Source organism: Castor canadensis, chromosome 9 (genome assembly GCF_047511655.1).
Source record: "Castor canadensis chromosome 9, mCasCan1.hap1v2, whole genome shotgun sequence".
Classification (NCBI taxonomy): Eukaryota; Metazoa; Chordata; class Mammalia; order Rodentia; family Castoridae; genus Castor; species Castor canadensis.
The window spans coordinates 80,421,265-80,433,824 of record NC_133394.1 but is presented as its reverse complement, the minus strand read 5'-3'; the positions used below and the strand labels follow the sequence as shown (position 1 = coordinate 80,433,824).

The following is a 12,560-nucleotide window of genomic DNA, read 5'->3' as shown; positions in this document are numbered from 1 at the left end:
CCAAACTTGGAATACTTTAAATTGCAACTTCCTAAAACTCAGGACACATCCCAACTATCCCTCCTTCAGACATTACTTAAACAATGCATATATGTGTTGCACATAATGCATACAATGCAATATGACTGCAATAAAAAAGTGAACTATGGATACAAGCCACACATGGATGAGTATCAGAATAATTGTGCTGAATGAAAAAAGACTAAAGACTATATTATAATTCCACTTGGGGATCTTATACGATACATGTTCCAAGTCTGTAGGTCTGGGGGAGGGCCAGAGATTCGTGGGGGTTTTGTTGTTGGTTTGTTTGCTTGTTTGTTTTAACACTATTGTAAAGATAAAACACAATAAAGTAAGTGAGAGTGACATGACAACTTTAGGAAATACACAAATTTAGGGGATTCTTTGTTAGAACAGAAAATAAATCAAGAAAAGATGGAAGAGTTGACGATAATATCACGGCGAAGTTGAGACCTGGGGTTGATGGTAAAGGGTAGGACAAATGGGCTAGAAAGATGTGAGTACAGGTGAGGATCGGATACTTTGCATCCAACCTGGGAAGAGGGTGGTTTATCCTCATCTTACAGGTGAAGAAACTGAGGTACACAGAGATTTAGTAAATTTCCCAAGGACATACAACCAGCAAGTGACAAAGCCAGAATATGAATTCAGGGCTGGCTGTCCCCCAAAGCCCTTATTTATTTATTTATTTATTTATTTATTTATTTATTTTTGAGACAGTTTCTTTTTATGGTTCAGGCTGGCCTTGAACTCTCGAGCCTCCGGCCTCAGGCTCCCAAGTGTAGGGATGATAGGTGTGGGCCACAATACACAGAAAAGCCCCCATGATCTCAAGCGTTATGTCATCTAGATGGAGAGAAAACAGAGACCAAAATAATTTTTTAAAATTTGGGTATAGGTAGAAAAGTGATAAAATCAAGTCAAACCAGGGTATATTTTACAAGTTATGGTAAAGAAAACTGATTAGGGTAGAAGAGGCCACATTTTTGAGTTGGCTTGTATTGTATTATTAATTACTTCTCAAAATTAAAATACATTTTCATCACTTATCCTCACATGTATGCTGAGAAGTAAAGAGGGCAAGTAGATTGATGATGTTGAATACGGTGAGTGTCCAAGGTCATGTACCTGCCGACAGCACGGCTGGCACTGGCACATTTTGAAGTCTTAGAATTTTCAGGCTAGTGATCTCTCCTCCGTTGGGCTGCAGTTATTACTTAGACAGAGGGAACAAGGGTTTTTTTCTTCTCATCCAGGACTAGAAGGTACAAAGAAGTGAAGTCAACTGTATTAGTTCATTTTTGTTGTTGTTGTTGTTACTATAACCAATCATCTGGGCTGAGTACTGTGCAAAGAAAAGAAGCTTATTTCGTTCACAGTTCTGGAGGTTCTAGGGCATAGGACTGACATCAGCTCAGCACTCAGCTCTGGTGAGGACCTCATGGGCGATGGCATCATGGCAGGAGCTTATGCAGGTGAAGAGATTGCATGGGGGACAGGAAGCCGGAGAGACTAGGGTCCTATGACCCAGTGACCTTATGACACCCTACTAGTTCTGTTAATAACACACGCAGAGGACCAGGCTTCCAACATGAGCACTTGGAGAACATACTCAAACCACATCCAATTATATAACCAACTTAACCAGGAATCTTTCCTTCTGCTCGTTTTGTCCACCTTCTTCATGGTCTGCAGTGTTGGTGACCTTCTCTTTCCCAAGCTTGGCCCCATTAGCACACCAAGCTATGGACTGTGCTACCACAAGCACACCATCCATGGGGACACTTATTTGTCATATCTGACACTAACAGGAAAGGGTTAGAAAGCAATAGCTATAAAATTCAATTGTGAAAGCCTTAGTTTATAACTCCGTCTGAGCATGTGTTTTTACATTTCAGACATGCCATTAGTAACAAAGAGTAAATTCATTTATTTAATGTACCATACTGGTAGTTTGTATTGAAAATTATGGAGAAAATTTAAATTGTATTATAATCTGTGAAAGAACCTCAAAATTTATTCTCCTTAAGTCTATTTTGTTTCCAATTTGTGATTTTAGAAAAGGGAACTGTATTGTTTTCTTTACTAGTTTAATTATTCATTTGTACAAACAACCTTCTATTTATAGTCTTAGGGATTTTTCCTTCTATTCCAGCCTAAATTTGAGAAGAAGAGTTATTTCCTCTTTGGGCTGCTATGTGGACTTTCCCTATTCAATTTCAATCTTGCCAATCTTTCCTTCCCACTGGTACTGTATAAGAAACTTCTAGAACAAAAGCCTTCTTTGGAAGATTTAAAAGAACTCAGTCCTCTTTTGGGGAGGTAAGTGAATATGTTTGCTTTTTTAAGACTATAAACTCAGTTGTTTAGGTATAAATAATGTTACATACTGAAAGACACATGGACAAAGGCTTCAATTTTAGTATTGTATGCCTAAATGAATTTGAATTTTAGCATGACTTAGAATAAACCTCCTGGAAAAAAGTTTCTTCATGAAACTTTTATGAAAAGGTGCCAAATGCTCCTCTAATTATTAACTAGTCCAATAAACTGAGCTCTGGCCTGATCTCTTGGCCTTATAAGGTGGAAACCGTTACTTTGCACAGTACATGGTATACACATGGGTCATCACACACACACTGTAAATATATGTGGGAATATAAGTTATGTATAAGACAGAGGCAATCAAAAAAATGAAAGTATGCTCAACTTCACTTGTAACTGAGGGAATGAAAATGAAATGTCGTTAACAAGGATTTTTTTAGAGCATTGGGAATGATTCGAGGAAAAGGATGCTATTTTCATGTACTGTCAAGTGGGAGAATAAATTGACTTGATTTCTACTAGAGCAGGATTTTTTAACCTTGGTAACATTGACATTTTGGGCTACTTATTTGAGCCACCCCTAACCCCTGGCTGTTTAATTCTTTGTTGTTAAAGGCTGTTCTGGGTATTGTAGAAAGCTTTGTTGGTTGCTAACCATGGACTAGATGCTAATAGTGATCAACCCCTTAATTGTGACAACCAAAGATGTCTCCAGACTTTGTGAAATGTCCCTTGGGAGGCACAATCATCCTTGGTCTAGCAGGAGGAGCTTTTTGTGCAATGGCCACAATGTACAGCAGTGTCTATGGAGTAGCGGTAATTCACCAAATCAAACCGTAAATAGGAGCTACTCAAGGAATAGGAGTGAAGATGGAAGAGTTGAAATGTACATTGTACTTGATACATTTCTACATTGGTCAAATTTTTTCTTTTGAACATTTATTACTTTTGAAAGTTTATATGATCCACAACTTTTAAACCAATTTTTTCACTAGGAATTTGCAAGAACTTCTAAATTATGAAGATGGTGACATTGAAGAGCTTTCCATATATTTTTCTGTGAGTAGTAATGAAAGATAGGTTAGAGTTTAACTTTAATCTGTTTGGGTGGGGCACTGGGGATTGAACTCAGGGTCCTGTGCATATCAGGCAAGGGCTGTATCACTGAGCTATACTCCGAACCCTAATATGTTTATTTTTTATTTTTATTATAGAATCTTAAATATGGAATATTCCTATTTTTGAAAGCTATTTTACTTCTGTACTGCAAAAATTTCCCCTTATTAACTCAAATAAGATACAGCAATTTTTCTTTTTGGCAGTGCTGGGGTTTGAACGTAGGGCCTCATGTTTGCTAGGTAGGCATTCTGCTACTTAAGCTACTCCACCAGCCAGCAATTTTTCAATTAATGTAAATGACATAAACAACTAAACAGAGCAATGTATGTTTGAGATCTATGTATGACATATATTAGGGTAGGTTTTAAATTTTTTATGTATTTAAAAGGCTAAACCCATAAATACTTAATTTTTCCCAGTTATTTTAAATTCTGTAGGAAATATGTAGTGGTAATAATCACGTTATTGGTCATTGATTTTTAGACTTACTTTCATGTCTCATATCTGAATACATTTTGGTTATAGATAAACTGGGATCAAAATGAGGTTGATTTAATTCCAGACGGGATCTCTAAACCTGTGAACCAAAGCAACAAGTAAGTTTCGAGACCTGGAACATATGCTTTGAATATGTATAAAATGTTTGTATCACAATACCTTAAAAATGCATTTAGCTTCTCAGATCATGATTTTAGCTCCTCTTCTTTTAGAAGGATAAAAAGGCCATAGGGTAAGAGAAGGGGAGAAAGGATTCAGGGATAAATATTTCCATCATTTAGCAAATACCTTTGAGCCCCTATTCTATACCAGACCATATTCTAGAAATTGAATACAACTGAAAAATACAAAATCTGAATCTTAAATTCTAGAGGAGCAGAAAGCCTATACATCAATAAATTATTATGTAATATAATGTAAGATAAAGATGAGCGGTCTGAAGAAAATTAAAACCAACTAAGGGACTAAGAACCTAAAAATAATGATGTGCTGGAGCCAGCTGGTACCAGTTTTGAGAGCTGATTAGTTGATTGCTGAAGTTTCAAATGGTTGACAGTTTATTACTAAAGCATTGGTAGCTGGAAGTCAGTCATGGTGGGAATATTTATACCACAGAAACTGACAAATGCAGAAATACCTGCACATACTCTCCTTTCCTCCCTTCCACCTTCTTGTCTCCCTTCTTTCTTCTTCTTTTTCTCTCTTTCTCTCTTCCTTCCTCCTTCTCAGTCTCCCTCTTTTCTGTCCCTGTCCTTCTTCCTCTCTCCCTCATTTCCTCTTTCTTCCTCTCACTTGCTCCTTCTCTTTCTTTCTCTCTCTTTCTTTCTTTCTCTCTCTCTCTCTCTTTCTTTCTTTCTTTTCTTTCTTTCTTTCTTTCCCTCTTCTGTCCCTCCCCTTCCTTTTTCTCTCTTTCTCCCTTCATTCTCTCTGTCCCTCTCTCTCTTCCTCACTCTATCCATGTCCTGTCCCTGTCCTCTGCCTTCTTCCCTCCCTTCTTCCATCTCCCACCCTCTCTTTCCCCCTCCTTTCAGAACACTGGCTGTTAAATATTTGTCAGCACCATTGGTTACCAGGAAGTAGCGAGTTGATGTAGATAGACTAGTTCACCTAAAGGGTGCAGTGTGTGGGGGGCAATCAGTCCTTTGGTGAAAATGTCTCCAGAAGCAGCTCTGCTGCAGTAGTTTGTTTTCATAGTGAAATGTTTGACACTGGGTAACTTTATAAAGAAAAGGTTTATTTAGCTCACAGTTCTGGAAGTTCAAGGGGCCACATCTGGTGAAGCCTTCTTGCTGACAGTGTCCTGAAGTGACACAGGCATCACATGAAAAGAGACAAGGAGCACATGTGTGTCTCTCTCTGGTCTCTCTCCCCTATAAGAAGGCCACCAATGTTCAATCATGGGGACTCTACTGTAGTAACCTAATGTGATCCTACCCTCTTAATTCCTTACAGTGGGGAATAGATTTCAACACATGCGGTCTTGGGGAACACACTCAAACCATATCCAAACCATAGTACTTGCCACCAGGAACTTCATTATATGGTGGAAACTCTATCCTGTAGTGCAAGTCAGTTCACGCAGAAGTGATTTCCACAAAGTGCCATGTGCGGGGAGAGGGGTGAGCAAGAGGGGAATAGGAGAACCAATCCTGAAAATACCACATTGATAGCAGAGTCTAATAACTCACAAAAGTTGCCAGGTAAAGAGGAAACATGCTGGAGAGGACAGCTGTATTGCAGAGCTGCCTCTAGTAAGGCCATGACATGAGAGATGAGCCTGGAGGACCAAGACGCTGCTGAGTCAGGCAAGGGTCAGCTCAGGGAGGGAAGTTTGAAATCTGCCCTAAGAGTGTATGTGAAGCCTTTGAACGGTTATAAGCAGGAGAATGACTTATGATGGTTCAACTTTACAATCACATGAAAGCAATATGCAGCTAGTAGAAACCACACTTCAAATTTTGGATTTTGATCTTTCCCTGGTGAGTGGAGTACAGCAGTATTTGGTTGCTGGGCAGCTGCTGGCTGGTCAGGCACATGATCAAGAGGGAGAATAACTAATACCATACAATGAACTGTGTTGCTAAGCTGTGGTATTCAGTATGTTGTTAGATATATTAAATACATGTTCAACTAACAACAGTTTCAATTTACAATGGATTTCTTGGAGCATCTCTATTCAGATTAATGGTTAAAAAAAAATCCTCCTGACTGCAGTGAGGAAAATGAGCATAAAATAAAGACTTAATCTTTCTTTTTCTATTCTCTAAGTCTTCTGTTCTTGTGGACCAGGTTTTTATGTCCCTATGTTGTACAGGCTTGTGTGCAATGCAGATGAAATTTACTTTCTTTCTCAATAGAAATGATAAAAAAAGAGTAAAATAGAGAATATTTTAGTCATTGGTAAAGTATGTCATTGACTTTTTTTTTAAAATTCCCTCTAGGAAAGACTATATTTCTAAGTATGTTGATTACATTTTCAACGTCTCTGTAAAGGAAACTTATGAGGAATTTCATAGAGGATTTTACAAAGTATGTAATTGGAATATAATTAGACTTTTTCAGCCTGAAGAACTAATGAAAGCAATAATTGGAAATACCGATTACGACTGGAAACAATTTGAAAACGTAGGTGATACCAAACATGTTCCCAGTTTTTTCCAAACAACTCCTATATATTTCCTCTTAAAAAACCCATTTTCTTCTCTCTCAAGAATTCAGTGTATTGTGGAGAATACCACAAATCTCATCCTACTATACTGATGTTCTGGAAGGCTTTCTACAAGTTAACTTTGGATGAAAAGAAAAAATTCCTCCGTAAGTATTGCAGTAGTAGATGGGTCTACAATTATGTATCTTTAAAAAAGATAAATATCTTGTTTGTGATGAAGTCATTGTTAATGGTAGGTCACATGAATTAATAGCAGAGCAAGCAGTAGAAACCAGGTTTGCTGCATTCTAGATCAGCATTCTTTCTTTTATACAAGCCTGTTTCCCATTGAAAAAAACCTATCAGAAATATTGCTGTTTTGCTACTATTCTCTGACTAGTCCCACCTCCAGTTTTTAAGACTGTGTCCTCTTTTCTTATTCCAGTTGGTTCTTAAGCCTTTATCTCACATTCCTATTTTCATTTACTTATGTAAACTGTCTTTTATTTTAATATATACTGTAGATAGAATAATAATACTAGTAATGGCAGCCAATGGTGATTATAACAGCAGCAGCAGGATTTATTGTCTGCTTACCTGTGCTAAGGCAGTCTACTGATCACTCTATGTTATTACTTCCCTTTATCTTAATAGCAGCCATGTGAGGTAGATAATATTTTTTCCCATTTCAGACCTATGATAAAAAGACAGTTGGGGCATTTAGTTGCTTGCCCATGTTCAGACAGTTGGTAAGTGTGATAACCAGAATTTGAAACCAATAGACTGAGTCCAAGCCTAGCTCTTGACTATTAAACTCTGTGCCTCATGGCATCTCTCAGTGAAAACCCAACGGTTTCTCTGGGACATATTTAATAACTAATTCTTTTACCTTCTCATCCTGTTTTTCAGGTCTTCTTGCTATTTTTGTTGCTACTGAGTATGTTGGAGGATAGTTCTGACGTTTTTTTATAAACCCAACCCATTTCTCCAATAAGCCCAAACTACCTTTCTTATATTTTCTCTTATTGGGAATCTTTTGTTTCAGCCCAGTGTTTCGATTCACTATACATTCAATGAATGCACGTACATCTTCCCACCTGCCTTCTGTCAACCTAGAATAAGACCAACCTAGTCAAGACAAAGAAAATTACATATACTTAGGGCTAATTAGGATTTCAATCTGGGAAAATGCAGATTTGAGAAATATTAATAGTGTACTCCAAGATTTTACCAAATGGTAGCTGTTTCTAGCTTTAAGCTGCAGGTAGTTTGGAAATTACATCTCTTGTTAGTCAGGAGTTATGATTGGTGTTGGTGAAAGTTAAGCAGTCTTATAAAAAAAAGCAGTCTCAGTCTCTGCATAGTTTTGGAGGAAGGGGTACATTGTACAGAAGGTCAGCAAAGGTTAACTCAAAAGGTCAACTTCAGGGGTGGGTGTGTCTGCAGCCCAGTTCAAGGTTCAGCTCTGGATATATGTGTGTGTGATCTGATTAACAGTGGCCTCCCTACTCCAATTTAAGTGCTCAGAACCAATGCTACTCTATTTTGGTTTTCCTTCACTCTTGAAAGCTTGCCTGACTCCTCTCCTAGACTATAATCAGTATGACCTTTGTATGAGGGTTTCCTGACCACCCCATCTCTGACCTTGCCCTGAGTCAGTCCCTCTAGTAGGGTTTGCCTCAGCTTCTTATTGAGTAAATGAAATTTTCTTATATCTTGCTACTGTCTGTTCATGTATATAATTTCCCTGCAAGCATATCATGAATTCCTGGAGGACAAAAAACAAATGTCATGGTATTCTAGACTTTACCCATCTCTGTGCAGTTCTGTCTGCTCAATGGCACTCAACAAATATTGAGTACAATCATTAATTTCTTCCTTTTCGTTTTGAGTTTTTCTCTGAAATATCTTAACCGAATTTTATTTCTCCCTAGTGTTTCTTACAGGATGTGACAGACTGCCTATAAAAGGCCTACACAACAAAGGAATAGTATTTCGCTGTCCTGAGGATTTAAGTGAAAAAGATCACCCAAGATCAGTGACATGTCATAATATTCTAGACCTGCCAAAATATTCTACAATGAAAAGGATGAAGGAAGCGCTTCGAGTCATCATCAACAACTATAGAGGCTTCAAGTCACCCGGGGTCACACCGTAACAGTCACCTCCTAGGGTTTCAGGGGACTTCAGCAGCTTGGGTCTCTCACCTTTGGATTCTTCTGTGCCTTCTTACATCATGTTAGTACAAGAGACTGAAGGATTTTAGTTAGGATTAGTTGTAAAATTTTGTGAGTAATAAATAAGATTATGAATCAAGGATAAATAATATTTTAATGGAACAAAATTATATAAAACATTTCCTGTATCCATAACCTTGCTATTAGAATGCTTACTTTAAGTGAATTATTTCTTGCACAATAATTATCTTTTTAAAATATAATACTCTAAACTATTTTAAAAATATAAAATTTAAGTATATTTAAAAATATTATTGTACCTCTAGTAAACTGTGAGGCTCAAAGACATACTCAAGTTTTAAAAAATAAAGAAAAAAACTATGGAAATTGGCCATGGTAGAAGAATTTTCTGATGGAAATTCCCAAATTTTAACCAGAATTAATAAAGGAAAAGTCAACTGCTAAAAAAAAAAAACTAACTTCAACATGTTTTTGAGCCATATAGTTGTATATTTTATATTGAGGAATGTCTTCAGTATTTTTATTTAGGCAAATTATTGAATACTTTGTTTGAAAAATCTAAATAATCCATAATTACTTATACTCAATACTGTGTTCTAGGAAACATTCTGAGGCAGGATAGCATAGGTTTGGATGGCATGAGAAGAAAAGCAAGTTAAAATCTAGGGCATGGGAAAAAAAATCCACAGTGACCTAAGAGCAGAAGCTATGAATAAGCACTACACTAGTAGATAACTAGAAGTCTAACCATACTTTTAATCTTGCGGTAATTATTTGTCCTAGATAAGTACATCCTGAGAATAGAGCTCCAGAAAAACACATGGTAAACCTCATCCTTGGAATAAAAGGAGATCTTGTTAAAGGAGAATAAGTCTCTCTCAATGATGGTGGCTCAAATTAACATCTTCTAAAAGAAAGTACCTGGCATATTCTCACATGTAAGATACAATTAGAGGAGTGTTGTTAAAAATGCAAAATTAAACATTGTATGTAGCATGCACAATGTCTGTCTTTCATTTGCCCAGTTGGGTGGAATATATGATAGACATAGTTACAGTGATTTAGTCCCAGATGAGTGATAGACCCAAAACGTAAATATGCTTAACATTTACTCAAAAGAGTGCCAACAACAGCCACAAGGAACAGGCACTCATAGCATAAAGACCCTTTAATTAGCAAGATCATCTGAGATTCACTGTCTCTGTGCTTGGATGATGTCAGAATTTTACGACAGTAGAATGATTTGGGTGCTGAGCATAAAGAACATGCTTATTTGGAAGAAAGGTAAAGTCAAACTCTTCTGAGCCCACTTCAACTGGTATAAAAAGCCCAAAGGGGAGAATCACAAGTTGTGTCTTAACACATGTGCACAAACTTCTTGGTGTGCATTTCCCACTAATTCTTGCTTGCTCTGTATTTGTTAACTAATAAAAATCATTACCCCTTCCTACTTTGTGAACCACCTTGCAATACTCTTTGTGGAAATATTTCAAGGACCACTCTTCCAGAAAAAAGGAGGACAAAGCTGATAACTCAAGGATCTGAAATAGACTTTCAGATCTAAAACACACTTTCCAATCCTTTGCCTAATTTCTCTGGGACAGGCCAGGAGAGGGCACTGTGTCCCCATCAGCCAGATCTCAGGCAGGAAGCTGGGCACTGTTCCTGCTAAACTAATTTATTTTTTTTCCTCTTTTCCTTTTTGTTTCTCTCTCTGTTCTTTCTTGAAGAATATGCCTTTCAGAATATATGAGAGCTCCGAAGACAGATTAAACTCCATCAGATAACATACACCCCTCTCTAGGCTGGATGAGACACAGCTGTCCCGTCTTACACTTGCTTTATATCCATTGCCTGAGCAACTTGCAAACTACTTCATCTGCTCCTGCCCACCTGGGAGAGCTCTTGAGGATGGAAGGACAGATGTAGAGAGAAAATGGAAGGATCCCCAGGACTGGGGTTTGAACTCAGGGCCTGGAGTTTGTTAGGCAGGTGCTCTGTCATTTGAACCATCCTCTAGCCCTTTTGGCTTTAGTAATTTTTCAGGACTGCCACTCTCCTACCTATGCCTTCTGCTGTGTGGGGTTTATTGGTTGAGATGCAGTCTTGTTAACTTTTTGCCTCCAACTGTGATCTGAATTGGGGTTATTAACTCCTCTCTGAAGGAATAGGGACATCACTCTTATAGGAGAAAGAAGTTAGGGGAACTCCCAGGTTAAGAGGGATATCCAGGGGATTCTTTAAGGAAGAGCCCCAGAGAATTAGAGAAGCTGTGTTCATCTTTTCCCCTTTTTCTCTTTTTTTTTGCCAGGCACAAGATGACATGAAACAAGATGCTAACAACCATTCCTGACAATTCTCTCTTAGGATGTATCCTAAAAAATAAAGATCTTAAAGAGAAGGGATTAAGAAAAAAGTTAATTTATTGCAATTCAGTATGGCCTCAGTACAAATTAGACAATGGAGAGATCTGACCTGTAAATGAGAGCCCAAGATTTATACTAAAATTAGATTTATTTTGTAAAAAACAGGGAAAATGACCTGAAATTACTTACATACAACTTTTTCTGGTACTAAATAAAAATGCTCATCTGTTATGCTCCTGAAACCATAATGGAAAACCTCTTAGAAGGGGAATTTTGTGGAACCCCAAAAGGAACTATCCCCCAGGCTTCCCCTGCTATTGTAGAGACTGGGGAGGAAAATAAAGCAGTAGTCAGTCCCTCTCATCTGGCTACACCCATTTCCATGGGGTCATCAGCCAGTTCATGTGGAGAGTCCAGTTCTTTCCCATATGTCTCCCATATCACTCCCCCTCTCCCCCATCTCTGTCATATCAGCTTCAGTTTCTCTATCTTTCCCTAACTATTAAGTCCTGCTGGAACAATCTGCAGTAGAGCCTCGTATCATTCAAAGATAGCTAAAATGTGCCTCTAAGAAAAGTAGCAGGGATAGATGGAGGATCAATGTATGTACATGTTCTCTTTTCCATGACAGATGCATCTCAATATGGAGCCAGGCTCAGATGTTCAGCAAGGACCCTGAAAGATTTATAGATGAATTTAAAACTATAGTTATTACTTTTGAACTAACCTGGGAAGACTTACACATTCTATTTATTCTCAGTTAGAATTTGGACAACAGCCCAGACTTACATCAATGACATTTCTGTCAGAGACCATAATAATAATTGACCCAAATTGTAATTATCAGATTGGGAGTGATCACATGAACTTAAGAAAGTTATGTGATCACTTGTTTGATTGAAGGAATTAAACAGTCAACATACAAGACTGTTAACCATGAAAAATTAAAAGAAGTTACACAAGAAGAAGTGGGAAAATCCTCCTTTGTTTCTCACATAGTTAACAAAGCCCATAAAGAAACATACCAATATCCACTCTGATTCACCAAGAGGACAGGTACTTTTTGTAATGGTTTTATCAATCAGTCAACACCAAACATCTCTCAAAAATTACACAATAAGGAGATGGTCTTCAAACTCTAGTTTATTTAGCCTTTGGGGTTTTCAAAAACCAGGATATAATGGCAGAATAGAGACAGGTTAGGAGAGGTCAGTTATAGGCAGAAAAGCAAGCCCAATTATTTGCAGAGAAACAGGACCAAGTTTTGGTTAATGTTATGAAAGGAAAATTTCCCTTGAGAGGAAAGCCCCTTCAAGGAAGACCCCAGGGAGACTCCAGAGCACAGTTTGATTCCAGCAATCCAAAGAGGAAATATCATGAATG

At 37.7% G+C, this 12,560-nt stretch overlaps 1 protein-coding gene across 2 annotated transcripts in view; it reads left to right on the top strand.

Moving 5' to 3' along the window:
- Herc6 (HECT and RLD domain containing E3 ubiquitin protein ligase family member 6) overlaps positions 1 to 9,814 on the top strand; it is a 55,292-nt gene extending 45,478 nt beyond the window's left edge. The window contains exons 18-24 of one of the 2 annotated variants that reach the window (XR_012435738.1): positions 2,180 to 2,346; positions 3,345 to 3,408; positions 3,994 to 4,064; positions 6,408 to 6,591; positions 6,678 to 6,780; positions 8,548 to 8,851; positions 9,595 to 9,814. Coding sequence is in view for 1 of the 2 variants with exons in the window: in XM_020154239.2 (XP_020009828.2) it covers positions 2,180 to 2,346; positions 3,345 to 3,408; positions 3,994 to 4,064; positions 6,408 to 6,591; positions 6,678 to 6,780; positions 8,548 to 8,771 (813 nt within the window). In the remaining variant the exon portion in view is untranslated. Of the gene's footprint in view, positions 1 to 2,179; positions 2,347 to 3,344; positions 3,409 to 3,993; positions 4,065 to 6,407; positions 6,592 to 6,677; positions 6,781 to 8,547 lie in introns of both variants that reach the window. The other variant, XM_020154239.2, reaches the window with a different exon arrangement.
- The last annotated feature ends 2,746 nt before the right edge of the window (positions 9,815 to 12,560 follow it).